The sequence below is a fragment of the Chlorocebus sabaeus genome, chromosome 6 (assembly GCF_047675955.1).
Source record: "Chlorocebus sabaeus isolate Y175 chromosome 6, mChlSab1.0.hap1, whole genome shotgun sequence".
Taxonomy (NCBI): domain Eukaryota; kingdom Metazoa; phylum Chordata; class Mammalia; order Primates; family Cercopithecidae; genus Chlorocebus; species Chlorocebus sabaeus.
Window position 1 is genome coordinate 1,320,537 of NC_132909.1, and position 27,934 is coordinate 1,348,470.

General features: G+C 44.7%; 1 protein-coding gene across 1 annotated transcript; it reads right to left on the bottom strand.

The window, feature by feature from the left end:
- Nucleotides 1–359: 359 nt before the first annotated feature.
- ZNF264 (zinc finger protein 264) lies at nucleotides 360–27,934 on the bottom strand. Its single transcript, XM_007998279.3, has 4 exons — nucleotides 27,496–27,934; nucleotides 25,455–25,581; nucleotides 17,449–17,544; nucleotides 360–11,760 (listed from the first exon to the last, which is right to left on the bottom strand). Exons 1-4 carry the CDS (start codon nucleotides 27,526–27,528, stop codon nucleotides 10,133–10,135), a joined length of 1,884 nt encoding a protein of 627 aa, XP_007996470.3. The 5' UTR covers nucleotides 27,529–27,934; the 3' UTR covers nucleotides 360–10,132.

The window sequence follows — 27,934 nt, forward strand, 5'->3', positions numbered from 1 at the left end:
TAAAATCACCTGGCCAGTCAACACAAGGCCCATGGCTCATAACACTTCCTGAAGAGGGTATTTCTTCTCCTTGGAGCAGTTCAGTTGAGCCCACACAATTTTAAGATGTGTAACATGCCTGTGGCAAAGATTTAAAATCTTTAACCCTCAAAACCCAAGGACACCACTGAGCATTCCAGAGGCACTCCAGCTTCCCACAATTGAGACAGGAAGGCCATGCTGCAGTATGATAAAAAGGGGTGCTATGCAATTCCCACGAGCCAGATTCCCATGGGTCTCCAGCATCCTGTCTCTGTAGGGGACCTCTCGGTCGGAGTCAGCTGTTCAGCGCCTCCAAAGTATAACTCAGACACCCATGATTCCAATAACATACTCTTTAATCGCAAGTTATCTGCATTTAATAATGCAGAAATTATTATAAACCCATATTATTTAAATCTCTCCCCAATGAAGCCATGAACTAGTTTCAAAAGCAGCAACAAAAGGATGACGAATTGTTTACACATATACTATAGAAATACACATTGATCTGGCAATAACATCTTTACAAAGGTGAACAAAGGGAGTACCTGCAAGATGCACCACTTGTAGCCATATATATATATATTCATACACGTGTGTGTATATATATATCTTAAAGTGGTCCATATATACACATACATACACACACACACACACACACACACACACACACACACACACACACACACACAGTGAGCGAACAGACCAGGTCCTTTTTTAAGACACTTTCTCTGTACCTTTTCATCACTAAATTAAATCTCTAGACTAAGTTGTTCATAACTTCCACTGTAACTTAAGATTTTCTTTTTCCTGTTAACAAAACTGAGGAAAGGAGGATTTTTTTTTTTTTTTTTTTTTTTTAAGACAAGAGTCTCACTCTGTCACCCAGGCTGGAGTGCAGTGGCATGATCTCGGCTCACTGCAAGCTCCGCCTCCCAGGTTCAAGTCATTTTCTTGCCTCAGCCTCCCAAGTAGCTGGGACTACAGGCATGCACCACCATGCCCGGCTAATTTTTCACTTTTGTAGAGACGTGATTTTGCCATGTTGGCTAGGATGGTCTCAAACTCCTGACCTTAAGTGATCCACCTGCCTCGGCCTCCCAAAAGTGCTGGGATTACAGACGTGAGCCACCGCGTCCGGCCTGAATTTATTATAATCATTATGTAAGCCTTCACCACAAAGTCATGACCATTATTTTTTTGCTGAAAAAAAAAATTATTTGCTTAATGTTACATAAATTTGACTTATATAGCATTTTAGTACCATTTAACGCACTGTATAAAACAGCAGGTTGGAGACTGCTATCCTTTTTGAGTTTGCAAGGTTCACCCTTGCTGGAGTGTGGGACCTTAGATTTTGGGAGGTTTACTACTGCTCCACCCACCCAAAACAGGAGTAGCACAGTGTCCTGTTTTTCGGTGCTTTTTCTCCCGGTCCCCAGCTGAAAAGGTTATCCCCTTTCCAGCTGAAAAGGTTATCCCCTTTTCAGCTGAGAAGCTGAACCCCTGCTAACCTTCTGGAAGTCTAGAATTGTGGGATGTGCCAGAAAACATGCCCAATAAAAACCCTGGCACAGAGTCTCTAATAAGCTTCCCAGTGGACATACAGCATGTGTTGTCATAAGTACCAGATGGAACTTAATATGGCACTTCCTGTGACTTCACTGAAACAAGACTCAAAAGATTGTGCCTGGTTTTCTCTGAATTTCAGTCTTCCCTTTACTATTCGCTTTGTATTCTTTTGCTGTAGTAAATCATAGCTGTTGAGTATGACAGAATGCTGAGACCTGAGTCTTCTCAGCAAATCGTCAAACCTGGGGGTGTTCTTGAGGATCCTCATTCATAACAATTTCTAAAATCATGTACATCTGTCCAAAAAAGACCAGGTAGGCTGGGCGTGGTGATTCACGCCTATAATCCCAGCACTTTGGGAGGCTGAGGCAGGAGAATCACTTGAACCCGGGAGGCGGAAGGTGCTGTGAGTCGAGATCGCACCACTGCACTCCAGCCTGGGTAACAGAGGGAGACTCTGTCTCCAAAAAAAAAAAAAAAAAAAGCCCAAGTAGATTATCTTTGAGGTCAGGTATGTCATTTATGGTGCCACCTATATGCACAGCTTTGTAGCAAACATTCCGTGAGGGAACCAAAAACTGCAATAAAGGCCGGTGCAGTGGCTCATGCCTGTAATGCCAACACTTCGGGAGGCCGAGGTGGGTGGATCACCTGAGGTCAGGAGTGTAAGACCAGCCCGGCCAACGTGGTGAAACCCCGAGTCTACAAAAAATACAAAAATTAGCCGGGTATGGTGGCCCAGGCCTGTAATCCCAGCTACTTGGGAGGCTGAGGCAGGAGAACTGCTTGAACCTTGGGGGATGGAGGTTGCAGTGAACTGAGATCGCACTACTGCACTTCAGTCTGGGTGGCAGAGTGTGAGATTCCATCTCAAGCAACAACAACAACAAAATTGCAATAAAAATGCTTTGCTGTGTGTGGCCATTCACCAAAACACACACATATATGGAGGGTCTACTAAAAAAAGGTGGCATGACAGAATGGGGCAGTGGCTGGATGTGCGGATGAGGTAAGAGAAACAGAGGTGGTTGCAATGTGGCTTGGGCAACAAGGTTCAAGTCTGGGAAATTCACCCTGATCTTCAGGCACTTCAAACACTCCTAACGCCAGATGCACGTCTTACCGCTTCTCCTTTCCCACTCCCCTTTCCTCAAACCCAGATGCTGTATTTTCTACATAGTTACAACGGAGATTGCACTCATTAAAAAGTGGCTTCGGTTTACCTTCCTCAAGCTGAAGAAACAGCCAAGATGTCAAATGAGAGCAACAGATTACAGCACTGTTGAATCAACGTCGGTAAAAATGGTGACCAGAAAACAAACCCCCCATATGAGAAGCAAGACAGTGGTTAAAGACATGAATTCTGAAGCCAGCCTATGTGGCCTCCCATTCCTAAATCCAAACGTAACTGTGTAACCTTGGGCTCATTCTTAACCCGAGCCTGTCTATATTCTGCTCTGCAAAATGGAGGAAACAGCATTACTACCACACACAGATGCTGTAAATGTTCAAAGAGCTGATGCACGTAAAACATTCACAACAATGTCTGACACACAGCCACACTATGTTTGCTTGCTCTCATGAGAATTATGGGTTCATCCCCACGGCCAGGGCCATAGCCACACGGACATGCATACAGGCTCAGTGTTTACAAACGTAGAGAAAGTGCAGAAGATGCCCAGTGGGCCACAGACATGAGAAACATCCAGTCTGGAGACACAGATTTGGGAAATTCTGTAGATCATCAAAAGTAAATGTCTTCAGCGGGAACCATCTCATTCACAGAAATCACAGCAAGTGAAAAAGCAATGACCAATGATGGATTCTGGGAAACAAAAATGTTTAAGAGTTGGAAGGAAGACACAGACCCTCTGGAGGAGAAAGCAACTTTCAGAAGCCAGGAAAGAAGCTTCAGGTCAGAGCGGTGGTCAGCAGTACAAAGTTCTAACAAGGAAGTAAGAGGACAAATGATGGAAGCCCTCCTGTGGCTGTCTGTGGAGTGAGAAACGAGAAGGGGTGGGGACAGGTAGTGTGCAGAACAACTACACAGACCGTGTCTGTGGGAGACAGATGAAATGGGCAGAGACTGATGGGCAAGTGGGGTGGAACCCATTTGGGGATGAGGATAGAGACTTGAACACAAATACAGATTATGGGGGAAAAATCTGGTTATCAGAGACCAGTTAAAGACTAGGCGAGGAAGTATGACAGAGAGCCCAGAAAGACTGGGCAGGAGGTGGGAAAATGTGCCCAATAACAAAAGGCAAGAGTGATCCTGGAAGAGAGGTGACTCCTTCCTGAGGACACAACAAGGCTTAAAGAGCTAGGGAACTTTACAAACGCTCCATGGAGAACATGACTCTGAACAATCTGCAGATCACTCTCAGTTGTGAGATCTGTTCATAGAAATACTGGTGTAGCACAACTCAGAAGACTGTGGACTTTCTATTCCCCCAGATAGTTTTAACATTTCTATTCAAATGTCAAGACAAACAACCAGAGAACCATGCCTTTGGAATACAGTTGTCTATTCTCTGAGAGTCTTTCTTTGGCATTAAAAAATAAGCAAAGAAACAGAAGGTGCACACACGAACCAAATGGAAATTAAACAACTGGAAAATACAAAACCAAAATGAAAACTCACTGCACAAATTCAACAGATTACGCATGACAAAGGAAACAACCAGTGAGGACCATGGAAGGTCAGCAGAAATTAATCAATATTAACAACGGAGAAAATAGACTGGAAAAAGAAAAAAGATGAGAGCCTGAAGGACCCATGGGAGTGTAAAAAAAGATCTGCCATTCATGTTACTGAAGTCCCTATAGAGACAAGACTGGGGGTGAAAAAATATTTGGAGAAATAATAGTTGAAAGTTCCCCAAATTTGGCAAAAGGCATAATCCTGTAGATCAAAAAGCTAGGCAAGCACCAGGGAGCACCGAATAGGATACACTCAAAAAATTCCATGCCACGCACATCACAGTCGAACTTACGAATGCTACAGACAGTGAAAAACACTTTGAATGAAGCTCGACAGAACTGATGCATTACAAAATAAGGAATGAGTATTTGAATGGTAGTTGGTTTCCTGTATTAAACCATAATGGACAGAACAGAGAGACACATTTCTCAAGTCTAAAAGAAAACAACTGCCAACTCTGAATCTTATATTCCACAAAAATAATCTTTGGGAATGAAGGAAATATAAAGACATTTTTAGAGGAAGGAAAACAAAGAACATTTGTTACCCTAGAAGAAAGATTAGTAAGGTCAGTAGTGTGTAACAGAAATGAAATGCTAATAGAAGGCGGCTTGGGATTTCAAGAAGAAGGAATGAACAATGGAATGGGTAAAGAGGTCAAGAGACAGGCCGAGGCAGGGTGATCACGAGGTCAGGAGTTCAAAACCAGCCTGAACAACATGGTGAAACCCTGCCCCTACTAAAAATACAAAATTAGCCAGGCGTGGTGGCGCATGCCTGTAATCCCAGCTACTCAGGAGGTTGAGGGAGGAGAATCGCCTGAACCCAGGAGGCAGAGGTTACAGTGAGCAGAGATCGTGCCACTGCACTCCAGCCTGGGCAACAGAGGGAGACTCTGTCTCTTTATCTAAAAAAAAGAAAAAGAAAAAAAGAAAAAAAAAAGACGTCAAGAGACAATGCTTCTCACGATCTTTTGTAAAATATGTGTGATAAAGCAAAAATTACATCTTGCGGCTGGGCGTGGTGGCTTACACCTATAATCTCAGCACTTGACATTAATCTCACTCGGCATTAATTACACCTGTAATCTCAGTACTCGGGAGGCAGAGGCGGGTGGATCACAAGGTCAGGAGTTCAAGACCAACCTGGCCAAGATGGTGAAACCCCGCCTCTACTAAAAATACAAAAATTATCCGGGCGTGGTGGCAGGCCCCTGTAATCCCAGCTACTAGGGAAGCTGAGGCAGAGAACTGCTTGACCCCGGGAGGCGGAGGTTGCAGTGAGCTGAGATCATGTCAAAGCACTCCAGCCTGGGTGACAGAGCGAGACTCCGTCTAAAAAAAAAAAAAAAAAAAAAAAAAATTACGTCTTGCAATATAGTGCTCAATTTTTGAAGAGGAATTACTATTACTTAAGATAGTTACATTAACAGGTAAGCTAAAGGAACGTAATGGAAGTAAAGTGCTAAACTGCTGATACTTAATCAGCAATTACAATATTAAAATTGCATCAGCAATAAAATTATCAGTTAAATTGCTGATAACTTACTAAACTGTTGTAAGTTATATACTTACACTGTAATAGAACAATCACTAAAAAATGCAGATATATACAGACAGTCCCTGACTTACGATGGTTCGACTTAGTACTTAGCTTTACAGTGGTGCGAATGCGACATGCATTCAGAAACCACACTTTAATTTTTATTCAAAATTCTTTGTAGTAACTTTATTATAAAGTAGGCCTTGTGTTAGATGATTTCACCCAACTGCAGGCTAATGTAAATTATCTGAGCATGTTGAAGGCAAGATTGGCTATGATGTTCGGTAGGGCAGGTGTATTAAATGCATATTTGACGTATTATTTTCCACTTGCAATGGGTTTATTGCGACATAACCCAATCATAAGTCAAGGAGCATCTATACTAAAAAATACTACTACATATATATCAAATCAAATTCCAAAAAAAAAAGTTGACGTAATCTACAGGAAGACTAGTAAACTACCCTAAATAACAAAGAAAGGAACAATAAAAAAGGAACACAAAAATCATTTAAGGGCACACTTAGGCCCTAAAATATCAGTAATTATTTTAATTTAAATGATTTCAATATACCAATTAGGACAGAAATATGCAAAATGAATTTTAAAAAGCATGGCCTGAGTATACGCTGTTCAAAGAAACTGACTTCATAAGTAATGATACAGGTAAGCTTTAAAATAGAAGAAATATTAACCATGCAAACATTAATCAAAATATGCAGGAGTCATTATAAGAATATTAGATAAAGTACTGACAAGACTATTAAAAGACAGAAAAAGGACATCACATAATGATAAAAGAGTCAATTCACCATGAAGACTTGGCAAACCCACATGTACATGTACCAAACAACACAGTTTTGAACTTTGCGAAACAAAAAGTGATAGAACTTAAAAGAGCAACATACTTCCACAATTATGTTCAGGACTTTTTGTTGTTGTTGTTGAGACAGAGTCTTGCTCTGTTGCCCAGGCTGGAGTGCAGTGGTGAGATCTCAGCTCACTACAATTTCTGCCTCCCAAGCGATCCTCCTGCCTCAGTCCCCCAGTAGCTGGGATTACAGGCACACGCCACCATGCCTGGCTAGTATTTGCATCTTTAGTAGAGATGGGGTTCTGCCATGTTGGCCAGGCTGGTCTTGAACTCCTGACCTCAGGTGATCCGCCCGCCTTGGCCTCCCGAAGTGCTGGGATTACAGGTGTGAGCCACCGGGGGCTCCCCGCCTATGTTCAGGACTTCAACACCCCTCTCAGTAAGTGACAGAAATGCCGGACAGAAAATCAGCAAGGAAAGAGCTGACCTGAATAACAATGAGCAGGATCGCAAAGACATTTACAGACACTCCACCCAGTAACAGTAGAACACCCATTCTTTTCAAGCAGCTGTACGGAACAAGATAGACCCTATCCTGGGTCATAAAAAAAAAATGTTAACACATTTAAAGAGTCAGATCAAACAAAGAACAAATTAGAAATCAGTAACAAATATGCCAAACACCAGAAAATTAAACATACTATTAAATAATTCATGGCTAAGAGAGAATGTCTCAAAAAATAAAAACTATTAGAATTGAGTAAAATGTAATGAAAACATTAAAACTTGTGGGATTAAACAGTGATATGAGGCAAATTTATAGAATGTAATGCTTACATTAAAAAAAGCAAAAAAATCTCAAATCAATCATCTAAAAACCTACTTTGAAAAGTTACAAAGAGCCAAAGCAAGTGGAAGAACACAATACAGATCACAGCAGAAATCAAATAAATCAAGAATAGAAAGAGACAAATCATTAATATAAAGTGCTAGTTCTTTGAAGTGAGAGATGAAGCAAAAATTACATCTTTCAGCATGGTGCACAATAAAACTGATAAATGTCTAAGAAGACTCGATCATAAAACGAGTATGTACATTTTAAATATTAAAAATAAAATGATATAAGTGCAGATCCTGCTATCAAAAAAGAATAAGGGAATGCTACAAATATAGATGAAATATTCCTTCAACAGGACAGACTATCAAAATTTATTACACAAGAAATAGATACTTTGAATAGTTCTACCTATCCAATAAAATAAATATGTAATGTAAAAGCTTCCAGAAGAAAAATCTCCGGCCCAATGGTTGACTAGAGGTCATAAAACGTGACAAGAACAAATAACACCAATTCTACACAGTCTTCCAAAAATTAGAAGAGAACTCTTTCCAATTAATGTTGAAATGTCAAGATCACCTAGACATCAAAACCACACATAAGACATTTAGAACATAAGAAACAAAAGAAAAAAGAAACAGAACTACACATCATTAGCCAATAAATTAGAGGAATATTTCCTCAACAAAATACAAACAAAGGGAATGATGTCAAATGATATTATACTCTACAAACAAGTGTGGTTTATGCTAAGGATGCAAGCCTGGCTCAATATTCAAAACTTGATCAAAGCAATACATTCTATCAAAAGGATGTAGAAGCAAAATAGCATGATGACAACTGGTGGAGCAAAAGCACTGGACAAAATTGAACACTCATTCATAACAACACAGAATCTCAGAAGACTGGGAACAGAGGACATTTTTTAAGCTTATAGAGAACATGTGTTTTATAAAACTTACATTATACTTTATGATGAAAACTGAACATGCTGTGCCCTCTGGCTCATGCCGTAATCCCAGCACTTTGGGAGACCCAGGCAAGCAGATTGCTTGAGCCCAGGAGTTCGAGACCAGTCTGGGCACCATGGTGAAACCCTGTCTCTACAAAAAAATACAAAAATTGGCTGGGCGTGGTGGTGCGTGCTTGTAGCACCAGCTACTGGGGGGTGGTGGGGGCTGAGGTGGTGGGATCACATGAGCCGGGGAACTTAAGGCTATGGTGAGACAAGATTGTGCCACTGCATTCCACCCTGGGTGACAGAGCGAGACCCTGTCTCAAACAAAAAACAAAAAAAACCAAAAAACTGAACATTTTCCCCCTATTATCAGGAACCAGGTAAAGATGGCCTTTCTCACTATTCCTATTCAACGTTATAATGAAAGTCCCAGCTTGTGCAATGCAATAAGACAAACAAAAAGGAAATAAAAGGTATACAGATAAGATGAAAGATAAAAAATGGTCTGTATTTGCAGATGACACTTCTATATAGAAAAGTCCAACGACTCTGTCAAAAAAAAAAAGCTAAAAATAATAAGTGAACTCAGCAAGGTTGCAGGGTAGCAAAACAATGTCCAAAAAATTATATTTCTGTATACTACCAAAAATTGTGTGCAATTCAAAGTTCAAACATCAATGCCATTTACAATCACTCAACTTACACACAAACAAAAAAGCACACTAGGATGCAAATTCTAACAAAAATGCATAGGGATCTATATGCTGAAAATTTTAACATTAATGAAATACTTTGAGGAATGCTTAGCTATTATAAATTAAGAGACCTACTCCTGAACTCATGAACTACAAAACCCAACATAGTAAAGATACCAATTCTTAACAGATTAATCCACAGATTTAACTCAATTTCTGTAAAAATCTAAGACTGTTTTGTAAATACGTACAAACTAATCCTAAAAATTATATGGAATGTCGAAGGAACTCGAAATGCTGTCAATTTTAAAGAGCAAAGAAGAATCACTTTACTCAATTTAAAAATTTACCATTGACATTTTGAGCTACGTAATTTTTTAAAATTTAAAAAATAAAAATTTACCATATGGCTACAGTGATGAAGTAAACCAAAAGATGGGCATCAAGAAAAAGGCCTGAGTGTTAATATGTGTATCCTTACTGACTTAAACATGAGTATTTCATGGCTCAAGCCTCCTAAGTTGTCATAAAATTACGCTTCTCAAGAGTAAGTACTATTGTGGAACACAAAAGATGTGCGATTAAAGTTTGCAGACTTTTCCTAAACAAACTATTATGACACTGGATAGCAATAAATGTACACACAAGCACAAAAAGGGTCAAGGCCCTTTACCTTGAAACATTTCCCTTCCCCCAAACACATTAAGAAATCTGTGACAAAGCACCATAGGCTTGGCAGAGAAGTCTGAAAAGATCTGTGCTTGCATTTCATTTTTTCTATGTCTCCCCCTCCTTTTAAAAATAATTCCTGAGATAACATTGCACTGTAAACTAAGGAGAAAGATGCAGCTGAAGGTTTTCCTATGTGCACAATAACGACTGGGTCTCTCCCCAGGATAAATTATCAGATGGAGAATAAGGCTCTCGACTGAATGAATTTCTAATATGACTCTTCAGATGACCAGTAATATTCAGCAACAGGTTTTTCTCACAGTGAAGACACTTGAGGGGTTTCTCTTTGGTATGGTTGATCAGACGCCGAGGAAGATGTTTCCTCTGGCAAAACATTTGCCTCAGTGGTTACATTCAAAAAGTCCTTCCCTAAAAGAAGTTCTCGAAGGGTAACTGAGGTTTGTCCACCTGTAAAAGGTCTCCCCACATTTGTTACACTGATGGGATTTTTCCCAGCATGCATCCTTTGATGCTGAGTGAGGGATGAGCTGCGACTGAAGGCCTTTCCACATTCACTACATTTATACGGCTTCTCTCCAGTGTGGATGATGGCATGTCGAATGAGGTTTGTGCTCCAGCAAAACGATTTCCCACACTCAACACATTCATAGGGCTTCTCTCCACTATGAATCCGCTTGTGCCTCGTGAGGCCTGACATGCGCGTGAAGGCCTTTCCACACTCCACGCACTCATAGGGCTTCTCTCCAGTGTGGATGCTGAAGTGGCGAATGAGGTCTTTCCGATTGCTAAAGGCTTTCCCACATTCTTTGCACTCGAAAGGCTTTTCTCCAGTGTGAGCCCTTTTATGCAAGATAAAAGTAGAGCAGTGGGTGAAGGCCTTTCCACATTCACTGCACACGAAGGGCTTCTCCCCAGTGTGAATCCGCTGGTGCCTCTTGAGGTATGATCGGTGGTTGAAAGCCTTCCCACACTCGAGGCACTCAAAGGGCTTCTCCCCAGTGTGGATGACATAGTGGTGAATCAGGGCTGCGCTCTCCAAGAAGACCTTCCCACATTCACTGCACTCATAGGGCTTCTCCCCGGTGTGAGTCTGCTGGTGCCACATGAGGTATGACCTGTGTTTGAAGACCTTGCCACACTCCAAGCACTCGTAGGGATTCTCACCACTGTGAACAACATAGTGCCGGAGAAAACCTGGCCTGTGTCGAAAGACTTGCCCACATTCTGTGCACACAAAGGATTTTTCTCCCGTGTGTCTCCTGTTATGCAAAACAAAATTGGAGCGGTGGGTGAAGGCCTTTCCACATTCACTGCACTTGTAAGGCTTCTCTCCACTGTGAATCCGCTGGTGCTGGGTAAGGTATGACTTGCGGTTGAAGGCCTTTCCACACTCCATGCACTCATAGGGCCTCTCCCCAGTGTGGATCATGTGATGTTGCAGGAGATGTGTGCTCTTAATAAAGGTTTTCCCACATTCTGTGCATTCATAGGGCTTCACTCCAGAGTGAATTTTCTCATGTCCAGCAAGGAGGTGTTTCTTGTTAAATACTTTTCCACACTCACTGCATTTAAAGATATTTTCCTCTTCCTGAATCATGGGATCTTTACCGGACTCACATGAGTTATGGCTGTGGACTGTATCTCCTGGAGAGACTTGCTCCTGTCCAATTGTCGAACACACACCGTCAGCTGTCCCTAAACCATCACATTCAGGGCTCATTTTCCCAGGAGGCTTCTCCTGGGGATCTACTCCTGGTCTGAAGTGTCCTTCCTGCATTTCTGATAGCCCATCCTGATCCTCGGCTTGCCCCAACTGGGAGTCCACTGAGTTTCCTTCTGTCAGTTGTCCCTGAAGTGAGATTCCCTCTGACAAGGCTGGCTCACAAGTGGTAGGTTCTGTGGTCTTAGCTTTTCCTTTGTCGCCTGAAAGAAATCCAGCACACAAAAGGGCCTGTTAGTAAAGGACAACATGGAAAAAAGAGTATTACCGTTTCTGTGAAAAACCGTAGATAAAAACATTGCCTCTGTGTCTGCTATTTTCTGTATCTCAAATTCTATGGTTTGTAATTTCTTTCTATCCTGGTCCGTGGACTCGGGATATTCTGAAAGGGAGACCTAGGGGCACAGGCAGAGTCAGGAGACAATGCGTCTGTCCGTGGAGTCACCTTCACAATTACAGACTGGACCTGGGTAGACAGCATAACGATGACACTGTGCGTGGTAAGCTTCCTCTGGGCAACTAAGCGAGGACACGCTGTCTTGCTACGAGAACACGAGGAAGGAGCACCTAATAAGCCCACATGGAAGACAGGAAGAGAGTAACAAAAATTAATCCCCAAAGAGAAGTACGCTTTTTGTGTGAAGTTGTGGAAAGTAACCTGTAAACACTGAGTATTTCCAAAATGTTTTTCCTCATGGTGGGACCCAACAGCCCCATCTGGCAGTTTATGCAAACAGGTAACTCATTGTGGACCCCTCCACAGTTTACCCTGATCAGGTTAAGGTCTGGACACACCAGAAAGCTAAGCCATGTGATTAGAAGGTTAGGGCTTAAGTCATAATGTAAATGCTGAATGTCTGGAAAGGATGGCATGCTGGAGACCGAGCCACACAGGTGATGAGACAATCAACTGTGGTTATGTAATGAGGCTTCAATACAATTGTGGACAACGAAGAGCTGGTGAGTTTCCTGGGTTGGCAACACTCTAAGCTCATATTGCCATATGCCAGACTGGGGCACAGTGAGTTCCTGAAGACACTAAGGCTTTGTGTTGGGAACCTTTCCAACCCAACATTCTGTGTCACTTCTAATTTGTTCCCTTTGCTGTAATAAACATGACTGTAACTAAAATAGGTTTTAGGGAGTTTTCTGAGTCTTTTTAGCTAATTAGTGAACCTGACAATGGCTTTGGGACCCAAATTGTAGTCGGTGTCAGTAGAGTTGGACAGACCTGGTAGTCTTAGAGAACTGTGTCCTTAACCTTGAGCTTGGCTAATCCTGGGTAGGAAGAAATCAGTTATCCAGTAAGAGGTGCTCAACGAAGTGAGTCCTATGCTTGTGAAGAAGAGTTGCCATAAAGAGAAAGCGGGCGGGAAGGACACTGTAGTCTTAGGAGACAAAGCACAAAGAAACTGCAGGATGGTGTTGATGACAATCCAGCGACAGAGGGGAGATTGATTCCCATGATTCCAAGCTGGGTGACAGTGAAGGTCGTATGACTGATGTTACTATCACTCCAAGGCTCATAAGGAAAGAGTTAAGAGGACCTGGCTTGACACAGAGTCTCGTGTGCCTGAGGAACAGCCTGGAGAAAAGATGAGCACCACACACACGACCAATGGCCAGGCTGCTGTGCATGGTGCTCATCTGTTCTTTCTTTTTTTTTTTTTCTTGAGACGGAGTCTCGCTCTGTCGCCCAGGCTGGAGTGCAGTGGCGCAATCTCAGCTCACTGCAAGCTCTGCCTCCCAGGTTCACGCCATTCTCCTGCCTCAGCCTCCCAAGTAGCTGGGACTACAGGCGCCCAACACCATGCCCGGCTAATGTTTTGCATTTTTAGTCGAGATGGGGTTTCACTGTGTTAGCTAGGATGGTCTCAATCTCCTGACCTCGTGATCCGCCCGCCTTGGCCTCCCAGAGTGCTGGGATTACAGGCGTGAGCCACCGCACCCAGCCTGTGCTCATCTTTTCACCTCAGCCCCCCAAAGCCTGTAATCCCAGTGCTTTGGGAGGCCGAGGTGAGTAGATTACTTGAGCCCAGAAGTTCAACACCACTCTGAAAAACACAGCAAGCTCCCATCTCTCAAAAAATTGTTTAAAAACAAAACCAAAAACACAGTAGCCAGGCATGGTAGTGTAAGCCTGTGTAGTCCCAGCTGCTCTAGAGGCTGAGCAGGGAGGATTGCTTGAGCCCCAGAATTCAAGACTGCGGCAAACTATGTGCCACTGTACTATAGCTTGGGCAACAGAGCAACACCTCGTCTCTTAAAAACAAACAAAAAAACTCCAAATACACATGATCAAGATGAAGAAAATTATATAATCTTATTTGAAGACAATAAAGATGATCTACATCAATGAAGAATTTAATAATATGAACTCACAATTTGACCCAAATTATATAAATTCAATATAAATCCCTGTAAAATACCAACTATACTTAATTACAGAACTTGATGGTCTGTTAAGCAAACGAAGCTAGAAAAATTGGGTAGCCACATGGAGAACGAAAATAACTGCATTGCTATCACACTATATATTCCAAATCAACCTCACTGAAAAAATGTCAAATGCCAAGTTTTAAAACTTTTAGAATAAAATATATTTTTAATATGGAGGTAAACCAACATTTTTTATACAAGACAAAAAATCATTAATTATATAAGAAAAGTTGCAAGTTAGACTACAGTAAATTAAGATGTTCTGGTGAAAGATACTTTAAAGAGAGTAAGAGGACAAAATTAAAACCTAGAATATGTTTTTCAGCATATATAAGTAATAAAAGGTAAGCATAAGAAATGTACAAAGAACCCCTACCAAGCAAACAGAGAAAGGAAAACAGGTTAATGGAAATAGGCATTTATCATACAATAAAAAATGATTTGTATTTTCACAGAAGAAAATATAAATCAACCAAAAATCATGGTAAGTTGCTAAAACATTACAGCAGTGAAAGAAAGGGAAATCAAGAGCACATGAGACTACTCTGTGTCCATTTGATGAGCAAACATTGAGAAGCCTTATAATGGAAAGGGTATGGATCAGTGGAACCTCTCACTTTTCTGGTTAAGTGCAAATTGGCATAGGCGCTTTAGAAAACAAAAGTAATGATCTTGCAAACTTGAGCATTTGCATAGCCTACAAACCAATAATTTCACTCCAAGAATTATCAAAAAATGCTCGTCCACAAGTGGAAAATGAACTATATATACGAATGTCCACAGCATCATTGTTTTTGTGAATGAAACGTAGACAATCATTATTATTTTTTGCCTCTGCTTCATGGTCTCTTATGAATTACTTTTATTTATTTATTTTTTTGACACAGGAGCTCACCGTCACCCAGGCTGGAGTGCAGTGGCCTGAATAAGATCACTTCAGCCTTGACCTCCTGGGCTCAAGAGATCCTCCCACCTCAGCCTCCAGAATAGCTGGGACCACAGGCCTGAGCCACCATGCCCAGCTAATTTTTTTAATTTTGCAGAGACGGGGTCTTGCCACGTTTCCCAGGCTGGTGTTAAACTCCTGAGCTCAAGTAATCTTCCCACCTCAGCCTCCCAAAGTGCTGGGATTATAGGCATGAACCACGGTGCCAGCCAAATCTAGGCAATTAAATGCTCACATACTAAACAAATGTATCAATTAATATACAAATGTATCATAAGCCACAAGCATTTATTTTCTTCAAATGTAAGAAACTTGAGGCCGGGCACAGTGGCTCACGCCTGTAATCTCAGTACTTTGGGAGGTCAAGGCAGGTGGATCACCTGAGGTCAGGAGACCAGCCTGGCCAACATGGTGAAACCCCATTTCTATTAAAAACACAAAAAATTAGCTGAGCATGGTGGCACGCGCCTAGAATCCCAGCTACTCGGGAGGCTGAGGCAGGAGAATCACTTGAACCTGTGAGGCAGAGGTTGCAGTAAGCCAAGATTGCGTCACTGTACTCCAGCCTTGGCAACAACAGCAAAACTCCATCTCAAAAAACAAAACAAACCAACCAAACAAAAAAACACAAAAATTAGCCGGGTGTAATGGCGTGTACCTGTAATCCCAGCTACTTGGGAGGCTGAGGCACAGAGACTGCAGTGAGCCAAGACAGCACCACTGCACTCCAGCCCCAGGCTACCTAAACAAAAAGAAAAGAAAAAAGAAAAAACAAGCGTATTTTTCTGTTGAGTAGAGAAAGGATGAAATCACAAAACAAGCAGAATACAAATGAAGAAAGGATGTCCATGAAAGGAAGCGTCATCTAGACCCTGGTATAGGAACTGGCCATGACTGGGGCAAGAGCTCTTTCAGTAAGGAAAAGAGAAGTTGAGATAAACATTTAAGGGCTGCTGATCAAGCAATACAGGACGGTGGACTTTCTTTTCAACATGAAAGCCTGCTGACACATCCGCACTCACATGCTGAGACATCTGTGCCTGGAGATGAAAACTGTCTGGTTGGCTGGATGCAGGGACTCATGGAGGTGGAGGGGTTGACCTGTCTGAGGTTGGGGCCAGTCCCCTAATCTGCCTGGATGGCAGAGCCATTCACAGAAACTTGGGAGGTGGCAGGAGCGAGCAAGATCATGGGTTCCTTGTTACGCATGTTGAGTTTTGTGCTTTTGAGATTTTCAAGTGGAGACGTGGCACTGAAGAGGGGACGATCTGGAAGAGACTCTGAAGGGCTGAACAGGGACTGCACAGACACTCAGGGTTGGATGAGCAGCTCAAGGAACCCATGCGGGCAGAGGCCAAGGCTCTGCAGTGGCACCAATCCACACACCTGACAGATGGCCTCAGTGTCCTCAGCAGCCTGAGCGTGGGACAGAGAAGGTCAAATGTCACCCTGAGGTTTTTGGAAAACAGGTGATATAGGAAGACATGGGCGAAATACTGCTTCTTAGTGTCTGACTGACACTAAGGGAATGGGTGAAAGGAGAAGGTGGGAGAGGCTGATAGGCAGAATATAACTGGAAAGAGAAATTGGGAGAGTAAGAAAGGCCCTATTCCCCAGAGTTCAGAAGGAAATGTAACAGAGCATCACTCTTTAAGGTTAATGATGACATTTTGATGAGTCACTTACCATGGCTCAGAAACTATTCGGTTTTATGCATTACTGTATCACATGATAACATCTTCAAACTACTCAATGACATAAAAATGATTTCTAGTAACACTTTTCAGGAACAGACTCAATGTAGTGGACTGAGAGTAGGTGTTCACCAAACCTTCTGCTCTTCTCCGTAGGCAAGTGGCTCAGACACATTTCCCAGACCCATGGACCCATGACAAATGCCTAGTTCCTGTGGGTGGAATGTGACGGGAGCTGGTATTTCTGGAAGTGGGTGTAACTTCCCTTATTCCCTCAATTCTCTGCCAGCTCGAGGATGTTAGGATAATCTTAATGCAACAGGCTGATGACGGAAGGAACCTGGGTCTTGAATAACTGTGTAGTACAGAGCTCCCCACTGACCCACACAGACCCTGGTATGAATAAGAGTTATCATATGTGAACCACTGAAATGTTAGTCTGTCTGATACAGCAGCTACTATTAACTTAGCTGAAGTTATAAATAAAGACAGGAGATCTTGACCACATAGCAGGTGACTGGTAAGCCACAACTTCAGGCCCACGCAGTTGGAACCCCTGGACACATCTTAGTTCATAAATCTCACTCCTTCCCAGGAATGGTGACACTGTGACGGGGTTGGGAGGTCAGAGAAACCACAGGTCAAAGGGCTCCATGGCTCTTAAATGGAACACTCTACTGTGATACAGTTATATGGAGTTTAATATATAGAGAGGCCACAGTGAGAAGCTTCCCAAGAGATCCCAGGGCCGGTGGTCTCCATCCAGTCTCAAGCCAGCAGGGACACCAACCTCCCCAGATCTTGGCTCCTACCTGGACAGGTGTCTTGGGAGAGGTCTTCTTTCCTGGTCCATGGCTCCTGCCCATGTTCTAGGTGGTAGATCAGCTCAGGTCTGGGAATAGGACACCCTGTTTATGGAGAAAGAAAGTGGACACATGGATGTTGGTGAAAAGAAATAAAGACCTTCAGTCTAGTCTGGGATTTCAGGATGGGGACCAGACCTTGGAATGAAGCCGCTCCTGTGCACGGGAACAAAAAGCTGGCATGTGACCTGGAAACCAAGAGCAGGTCCTGTCATGCTGCTGCAGAATCTCTACTCCTAATAGTAAGTCAAAAACTAGTACTTATAGGATATAAACACATCCAAGGGACTATGCCAAGCATTTAAATGCATTATGTCATTTCAAAAGTGAACAATATTTAGGGAATACCTTAGAGAAAAACTGAGGTATTTAAACATTAAATACTGACTCTTTTCATTCGAAACAAGGCATGTGATTTCACTGATCTAAGTATTTTTTTTTTTTTTTTGCATCCTAAGAAATGTTTTATAACGCTCTTCCTCTAGACCCAAGACAAAATGAGGTTTCCAGCTGAGGATTTTCTCACAGCATCCCCAGGAAGTCCACATCGTGATCAACACCATTTTATTGACAAAGAAACCCAGGCTCACAATGCTGCCCAGAACGTCCCGGGTCCAGGCATGCCAACGACAGTGATTGTGATGAGGATGACAGTAACAGTACTGATGGCAACAGGATCTCAATGGCTCCCGGCATACAGCCTGGTCTCTCAGGTGTTGTTCTGAGCCCTTTTCACGTAATAACTGTATTAGTCTGTTCTCACGCTGCTACTAAAGATATATCAGAGACTGGGTAATTTATAAAGAAAAAGAAGTTTAAGGGACTCAGTTTCACAAGGCTAGGGAGGCCTCACAATCATGACACAAGGCGGAGAAAGGCACGTCTTACATGGCAGCAGGCAAGAGGGCATGTGTAAAGGAACTCCCTTTATAAAACCATCAGATCTCACGAGACTTATTTGCTATCATGACAACAGCACGGGGAAAACCCGCCCCAATGATTCAATCACCCCCACGACACATGGGGATTATTACAATTCAAGGTGAGATATGGGTGGGGACACAGAGCCAAACCCTATCAATAACTCTTTACCCTGGTAACAACCCTGGGATGCAGATGTGGTAAGTCCTCATCTCACCAATGAGAACACTGAGGCACAGACAAGGTCAGTCATTTCACCAGGCCACACAGTTTTTAAAGAGCAGAGCTGGGGCTGGACACCAGGGTCCTGGCTCCCCTTCCAAACACTACACTAAGGAAGAAACTACTAGCACCACAGAGTGGGTGGTGGGTGGTGATGACGACGCAGAGATGTGAGCTGGAGGAGTCATCCTCAGGGACCAGCAGGCAGGGGGAGGGGCAGGTTCAGTGATTCCAGACCTATGAAGCTGTCCTTTGAGGGTTGTGGTTTTTTCTTTTTTTTTTTTTTTTTTTTTTTTTTAAGTAGAAGTCCTCTTTTTATGAAATGCTGGTGAGAGTAGATACTATTTGATGTTTCTGTAAATGTCCTTATATAACTGTCACAGCAGGACGTTCAGTTTTTTAAATTTTTAGTGGTTCATGAAATACATTTGACTATATGTGGAGAAACAAGGAACATAATGAATCTGGTTGGTTGCTCCTAAGTTAACTGGACAAAGTAATGAAAGAAAATGATAAACTCAGGGATTCTAACTCCCGGCTTCAGAAGCAGATACTAAGCCTCAAATCTGCTAAGATTGCCCTGAGTCTTATCCCCTGTAGAGAAAGAGCTGAAATTGTGAGAAAGCAGACATAAGCTCGTCATGTGAGTGGCTGACCTGCAACAAAAGGTGCATGCACAGCCTCACCAGGTGTCTACTGTTAAAGTGAGGGCACTGATAGGAAAAGAATGGGACCCTGACACTCGGAATAGGGATGTGTGGGAGGACCCTGATGAAGCTGGGGACGCTGAGCTTGTAAACTCTTTTTGAAACTTTTTTGCCAGAAGAAACAGCTTCCCCATCCCCAGTAGTGGCAACATCCCCTCCCTGGCTCATGCTGCCATCAGCCTTTCCACCTTTGTCTGAGGAGATCAACCCTGTGCTGCCTGAAGCAACAGTGATGGCCTCCCCTGAGGCAGTTGCCAGGCAAGATAACGTTGATTCTCCTCTGGCACGCCCAACACCTTTGTTTGCTTCTAGACCTATAACTAAAGTCCTGGTGGGCCCACAGAGGTGAGGTTCAGAGTGTGACCCATGGGGAGGTGAGCTGCACTTGAAAGGAATTGAGTTTTCTAGTTTATAGAAGCAACAATCTGGAGAACAGGCATGGGAATGGATATTAAGGGTGTGGGATAATGCCGGAACGAAGGAACATACAGATGGATCAGGCTGAATTTAATGATTTGGGCCCACTAAGTAGGGATCCTGCATTTAATGTTGCAGCTTGGAGAGCTAAAAAAGGTTGTAATAGCTTATTTGCTTGGCTAGCTGAAATATGGATTAAAAGATGGCCCATCATGAGCGAGCTGGGAATGCTCGATCTCCCTTGGTCTAACGTAGAGGAAGGGATCCAAAGGCTCAGGGCGACTGGGATGGTGGAGTGGATTAGTCACTTTAGACCTACTCATCCCAGCTGGGAGGGTCCAGAGGACATACCCTTGACCATTGCCTTGGGAAACAGATTTGCGAGGGCAGCACTTGCATCTTTGAAGAGCCCTGTAATTGCCAGATCTAGCAGTGGGAACTGCAGTCACTCACCTACAAAAATTTAGATACATTGGGAATAACTGGATCCCCAGGTGGCAGGGGCCAAGTGGTGGCACTCAACCATCAAAGGCAAGGAAGGCATAGCTATCATAATGGACAGCAGAGACAAAGCAGCAATCAGAACAGTCTGACTTATGTAGACCTCTGCCATTGGCTAATTAATCACGGTGTTCTTTAGAAGTGAAACTGACAGGAAGCCTACTGCAATTCTACTTAATTTATATAAGCAGAAAACTTCCAGGTCGAATGGACAAAAGACTAATTTGAATTACAAAAGCAGAGAATCGTGGCCGCTCCTCTATCAATTTCCAGACTTGGGCCAGTTTACAGACCCAGAACCCCCTGAATGAAGGGGAGGTCAGGTCCCTTGAGGAAGGACCCCACTACACTACTGACAATTTATGCAGTTAATTTTTCTCCCATCCTTCCCTAAGGAGACCTCTGTTTTTTTTTTGGTTTCTTTTTTGAGACGGAGTCTCGCTCTGTTGCTCAGGCTGGAGTGCAGTGCCGCGATCTCAGCTCACTGCAAGCTCCACCTCCTGAGTTCACACCATTCTCTTGCCTCAACCTCCTGAGTAGCTGGGACTACAGGCGCCTGCCACCACGCCCAGCTTATTTTTTTTGTATGTTTTTAGTAGAGACGGGTTTCGCTGTGTTAGCCAGGACAGACTCCATCTTCTGATCTTGTGATCCAGCCGCCTCAGCCTCCCGAAGTGCTGGAATTACAGGCGTGAGCCACCACGCCCGCCAGAGACCTCTGGCTTTTTACCAGCGTAACTGTGCACTGGGGAAAGGGGAATGATCAGACATTTCGGGGACTACTGGACACTGGCTCTGAGCTGACGCTGATTCCAGGGACCCAACACGTCACTGTGGTCCTCCAGTTAAAGTAGGGGCTTTTGGAGGTCAGGAGTTTTAGCTCAGGCCCGACTTACAGTGGGTCCAGTGGGTCCCCAGACTCAACCTGTGGTCATTTTCCCACTGCCAGAAGGTCTAATAGGCACAGACACGCTCAGGAGCTGGCAGAATCCCCACACAGGCTCCCTGACTGGTAGGGTGAAGGCTACCATGGTGGGAAAGGCCAAATGGAAGCCATTAGAGCCGCCTCTACCTAGAAAAATAGTAAATAAAAAACATTGTTACATCCTTGGAGGGACTGTGGAGATTAGTGCCAACATCGAGGACTCGAAAGACGCAGGGGTGGTGATTCCCGTCACATCCCCATTCAACTCTTCCATTTGGCCTGAGCAGAAGACAGATGGATCTTAGAGAATGACCGTGAATTATAGAAAGCTTACCCAAGTGGTGGCTCCAATTGCAGCTGCTGCACCAGATGTGGCTTCATTGCTTGAGTAAATTAACCATCTCCTGGTACCTGGTGTGCAGCCACTGACTTGGCAAAAGCCTTTTTCTCCATTCCTGTCCATAAGGCCCACCAGAAGCAATTTGCCTTCAGCTGGCAAGGCCAGCAATATACCTTCATGGTCCTACCCCAGGGGCCTATCAACTCTCTGGCTTTGTGTCCTAATCTTATTCAGAGAGACCTTGATCGCTTTTTGCTTCCACAAGATATCATACTGGTCCATTACATTGATGACATTATGCTGACTGGATCCAGTGAGCAAGATGTAGCAAACACACTGGACTTACTGGTGAGACATTTGTGTGCCAGAGGATGGGAAATAACTCTGACTAAAATTCAGGGACCTTCTACCTCAGTAAAATTTCTAGGGGTCCAGTGGTGCGTGGCCTGTTGAGATATGCCTTCTAAGGTGAAGAATAATTTGCTGCATTTGATCCCTCCTATACCCAAGAAAGAGGCACAATGCCTAGTGGGCCTATTTGGTTTTTGGAGGCAACACATTCCTCATTTGGGTGTGCCACTCTGGCCTATTTATCGAGTGACCCGAAAGACTGCCAGTTTTGAGTGGGACCCGAAAGACTGCTGTGCAAGCTGCTCTGCCACTTGGGCCATATGACCCAGCAGATCCAATGGTGCTTGAGATGTCAGCGGCAGATAAGGATGCTGTTTGGAGCCTCTGGCAGGCCCCCATGGGCAAATCACAGTGGAGGCTTCTAGGATTTTGGAGCACAGCCCTGCCATCTTCTGCAGATAACTACTCTCCTTTTGAGAGACAGTTCTTGGCCTGTTACACTATGGGTCATCAAGTCCAAGCAACCTGAACTGCCTACCATGAACTGGGTGCTTTCTGACCCAGCTAGCCATAAAGTGGTCATGCACAGGAGCATTCCATCATCAGATGTAAGTGGTATATATGTGATTGGGCTCAAGCGGATCCTGAAGGCACAAGTAAGTTACATGAGGAAGTGGCTCAAATGCCCACGGACTCCACTCCTGCCACCCTACCTTCTCTCCCCCAGCCTGCACTGATGGCCTCATGGGGAGTTCCCTATCATCAGCTGACAGAGGAAGAGAAGACTAGGGCCTGGTTCACAGATGGTTCTATACGATACGCAGGAACGACAGCTGCAGCACTATAGCCACTTTCTAGGACATCCCTGAAGGACAGTGGCAAAGGGAAATTTTCCCCGTGGGCAGAACTTCGAGCAGTGCACCTGGCGTGCACCTTCCATGGAAGGAGAAATGAGATGTGTGATCATATACTGATTCACGGGCTGTAGCCAATGGTTTGCCTGGACTCAGGGACTTGGAAGAAGCATGATTGGAAAGTTGGTGACAAAGAAATCTGGGGAAGAGGGATGTGGATGGACCTGAGTAGTCAAAAACTGTGAAGATATTTGTATCCCATGTGAGTGTTCACCAACGGATGACCTCAGCAGAGGGGGGTTTTAAAAATCAATTGTATAGGATGACCCATTCTGTGGACACCACTCAGCCTCTTGCCCCAGCCACCCCTGGTCATCGCCCAATGGGCCCATGAACAAAACGGTCATAGTGGCAGGGATGGGGGTTACACGTGGGCTCAGCAACGTGGACTTCCACCTACCAAGGCTGACCTGGCTACTGGCACTGCTGAGTGCCCAATTTGCCAGCAGCACAGACCAACACTGAGCCCTCAATATGGCACCATCCCTCAGGGTGATCAGCCAGCTACCTGGTGGCAGGTTGATTATACTGGACCTCTTCCATCATGGAAAGGGCAGAGGTTTGTCCTCACTGGAACAGACACTCTGAATATAGGTTTGCCTATCCTGCACGCAATGCTTCTGCCGAAACTACCATTCATGGACTCATGGAATGCCTTATCTACCATAATGGTATTCCAAACAGTATTGCCTCTGACCAAGGCACTCACTTTACGGCTAAAGAAGTGTGGCAGTGGGCTCATGCTCACAGACTTCACTGGTCTTACCATGTTCCCCATAGTACTGAAGCAACTGGATTGACAGAAGGGTACAATAACCTTTTGAAGTCACAATTATGCCAACTAGTGACAATACTTTGCAGTAGGCCATGTATGCTCTGAATCAGCATCCAATATATGGTACTGTTTCTCCCACAGCCAGGATTCATGGGTCCAGGAATCAAGGGGTGGAAGTGCAAATGGCACCACTCGCCATCACCCCTAGGGATCAACTAGCAAAATTTTGCTTCCTATTCCCACGACATTACATTCTGCTGGCCTAGAAGTCTTAGTTCCAGAGGGAGGAATGCTGCCACCAGGAGACACGACGATTCCATTAAACTGGAAGTTAAGACTGCCACCTGGACACTTTGGGCTTTTCCTACCTTTAAGTCAGTAGGCTAAGGGAGTTACGGTGTTGGCTGGGATGACTGACCCAGACTATCACGATGAAATCAGTCTACTCCACAATGGAGGTAAGGAAGAGTATGCATGAAATACAGGAGATCTATTAGGGCATCTCTTAGTATTACCATGCCCTGTGATTAAGGTCAATGGGAAGCTACAACAGCCCAATCCAGGCAGGACTACAAACGGCCCAGACTCTTCAGGAATGGAGGTTTGGGTCACTGCATCAGGAAAAAAACCATGACCTGCTGAGGTGCTTGCTGAAGGCAAAGTGAATACAGAATGTGTAGAAGAAGGTAGCCATCAATACTAACTACGACCAAGTGACCAGTTGCAGAAATGAGGACTATAATTGTTGTATTTCCTCCTTCTTTTATTAAAAATATGTTTGTGATGTATACACTTGTACTAAGAAAACATCTGCATTTTATTTCCTTTATCATGTGACATAAGATTTATTGACTTCATATCAGCATTTAAGTATTGTTACCTTTATGTAATAGCACTTGGGTTGGGGATTAGTGTCTTTCAGCTGCATGAAGGATAGTTTGTATTATGTTAGGCATAATTATTTTTGTCTTTATTTGAAGATTATGTATGATCTCAGGAGATGTGCATGGGTTCAAGTTGACAAGGGATGGACTTGTGATGGTTAACACTGTGTCAACTTGATTAGATTGAAGGATGCAACGTATTGATCCTGGGTGTGTCTGTGAGGGTGTTGCCAAAAGAGATTAACATTTGAGTCACTGGGCTGGGAAAGGCAGACCCACCCCTAATCTGGGTGGGCACCATCTAATCAGCTGCCAGCAAGGCCAGGATATGAAGCAGGCAGAAATCCGTGAAAAGACTAGACTGGCCTAGCCTACCAGCCTACATCTTTCTCCCATGCTGGATGCTTCCCGCCCTCGAACGTCGGACACCAAGTTCTTCAGCTTTGGGACTTGGACTGGCTTCCTTGCTCTTCAGCTTGCAGATGGCCTACTGTGGGACCTTGTGATCATGAGTTAATACTACTTAATAAACTGTCCTTTTTATATATATCTATTCTATTAGTTCTGTCCCTCTAGAGAACCCTAATACAGGTGGCCACTCTTGTCTTGAACTCGCTAAGGCAGAAAAAGCCATAGAGAATAGACATGACATGAACAGACCCAGAGAGAGAAGCCAGGACACCATCGTGGTGGTTCTCAGTTCCTACACCAGCCCCTCATGAGGCACAGCTGGAAATCCTACCTCGGAGTTTGCAAAACACCCCATTTTCTTTTACCACCTTCTCCTTTGGCTGGGAGCCAAAGAGTACTCTGTCTTTAGCCCAAAGAGATACAGGGAGACCAGACAGGAAGAGGTGAGTGTAGAAAATGACTAAAGCTGTGAGCAAGAGGCAAGGTAGGTTCTAGAGGCCTTCTTGTACAGCCAGGCCTGGAGTCAGAAGGTGGAATGAAGAAGTGGCAGGTCACCTGCATGGTGAAGCGGGGAAGGAAAGCCTTACCCAGAGACACCAGGAGCCCACAGTTTTCCAGCATCACCTCCTGGTACAGGGTGCGCTGAGTTAGGTCCAGCTGCCCCCACTCCTCCTTGGTGAAAGTCACAGCCACATCATCAAAGGTCACAGACACCTGGAAAGTCAAACAGAATTAGCAGTATTGGCCTTTCAGCTGCTGAATGTGATCACAGATTGTGCTCCACTGGAAAAGTTGTACAGTGATGGAGGCCTGAATCACAGAGCACCTCCTGAGGGCCTAGCTCTGTGCTGGGCTCGAGAGGTAAGGGAGATGCTTTGAACATAATAAGGAGAGAAGTCTCCTATTTAAGAGCCATTAGAGAATGACACAGAACAATGGAAACAACTTGTGGACTGTGAAATACAGAAACTAAGGGCTTTAAAACGACAAGGAAATAGGGAAATGGTAATAATAGCAACAAAGGTTACAACAGCAGGACCTGAGTCTCACTGGTCCAGCTAGGTGCATGTCCCATGTTGAAGGCTTCACATTCTGTGTTACAGTGACTAGAAGTCCCTAGCTCCAAACACTTGAAACCGACACTTGACAGCTGTTACCGCAAAGACATAATTTCATTTCTCTGAGCCTTGATTTCTAGATCAATACAATAATACTTCCTTCCCACCAGTAACAGTTGTTAATTTAAAGAGAAAGTATTCAATGCTCAGTGTGCTCTGGGATTTTATTAATCCTTCCACAGCCCCTGCAATCAACGCCATCATCACCTTCACAGTCACTCGATGCTAAGGAAGTTCCATCAATTCACCCGGTCACATATCTCACCACCACAGATAGGATCTAAACATGGGGTGACTATGACTCACAGTCTAAGAGTGTAACTCCAACACTCCCCCAACACCAAAGCAAATCTAATGTGATGAAGTTATAAGCATTTCCACTCATTTCTGACATTAAGTCCATTTCAATTAGCCCTGAAAACGTATCTGTGGGCCAGGCATGGTGGCTCATGCCTGTAATCCCAGCACTTTGGAAGGTCGAGGTGGACGGATCACTTGAGGCCAGTTGAACACCAGCCTGGCCGATATGGTGAAACCCCGTCTCTACTAAAAATACAAAAATCAGCCAGGTGTCGTGCTGCACGCCTGCAACTACTTGGGAGACTGGGGCAGGAAAATTGCTTGAACCCGGGAGGCGGAGACTGCAGTGAGCTGAGATTGCGCCTCTGCACTCCAGCCTGGGCGACAAAGCGAGACCCTGTTTCAAAACAAAACAAAAAAAGTATCTGTGAACACGGGCACAAAAAGCTCAGCATTCCTCACTGACCCCACAGAGCGGCACTGGAGGGGCTGCATCTACCCGGGGAATGACAGGCCCCAGAACAGCTTCCCATGCCCTCCGGGATCTCCCTGGGTCTCCCAGACCCCCCAAGGAAATTCCACAGTGAACCAACCACCAGCCTCTTTCCTTGCTGGGTTCCGACAGAACTTGTCTCGGACGCCAAGATACTTTGGAGCCACGGAACACAAGCGGCCAAGGATAATGCAGGCTGTAGCGATGAGAGTAACGGCATATGACAGGCCACAATTTCTGTACTAGCTGTGGATGGGTAGAAAGTCCAGGAAAAGACCACACACTCTTACCGTCCATGTCTCAGCGGCCGCAGGAAACCATGGCAACCTCACACACCCTCCTGAGCCTCCTTAAACATACACCTTGTCTCTGTCCACGCATTTGTCGGCCTGCTACTGCCCTGCCCTGCCCTTCCCCTCTCAGGCCCCCAATTCCATGCTGGAATGAGACCTGGTTCACCAGAGAGAATGCTTGCAGTCCAAGGATGACGGGAGTCCCCAGAGCAAGCATCATTCACTCAACCACCTACGGAGCTCTTTCCAGTAGACCCAACACCCTTTACGGCCAGGTATAAATTAAGTGGCAAACCAGCTCCACACACTAAAGCGAACGACGACTGCGAAGACAAATATAGGGGATACCTGGGCTCCCACCCATTTCGGGAACCGCCTCCGCGCTGGCAAGGCGGTGGCAACTGCGAAGCCACCGTCCACTCACCTGGGCCCGGTCCGTCAGCACCGCTGCCGCCATCACGTCAGCCCCCGGGCCGCAGAGCTGGGACAAAGGACCCCCGGGCGGCTTGACGGACCCCACCTGTGCCCGGCCCTGGCCGGTTGCCCGGGGCTTCCAGGCGCGTTCGGGGCCGCCGCCGCCTCGGTGGCAACCGCGTTCCAGACCCAGGGCGCCGCCCCTGGCGACCGCGGGGCTGAAGGGCGGGGGAGGAGAGACCGCGGCTTCACGACGACCCAGGAGCAAGCCCCTGGAGGCGGTCAGGCTCAGTCAGGCTCGTACAAAGGTGCGGCGGGGATTCCTATCCTCCTCCCCTGCTCGGTCCTGACTAGCGACCTGCAAAGCGGTCCCGGTTGCGGCCCTCAGCGGCTACAGACGCCTTCAGACAGAAGGGCAGAGGAAAATGGCGTCCCCGGCGAACAACCCG

Excerpts from the sequence above, each read along its gene's own strand:
- ZNF264 (XM_007998279.3), bottom strand. The coding sequence starts at position 27,528 with ATGGCGGCAGCGGTGCTGACGGACCGGGCCCAG. Across the intron at positions 17,545-25,454 it reads TGGGCTCCTGGTGTCTCTGG|GGTGTCCTATTCCCAGACCT; the intron begins GTAAGGCTTTCC and ends CTCCATAAACAG. Across the intron at positions 11,761-17,448 it reads CTCCCAAGACACCTGTCCAG|GCGACAAAGGAAAAGCTAAG; the intron begins GTAGGAGCCAAG and ends GATTTCTTTCAG.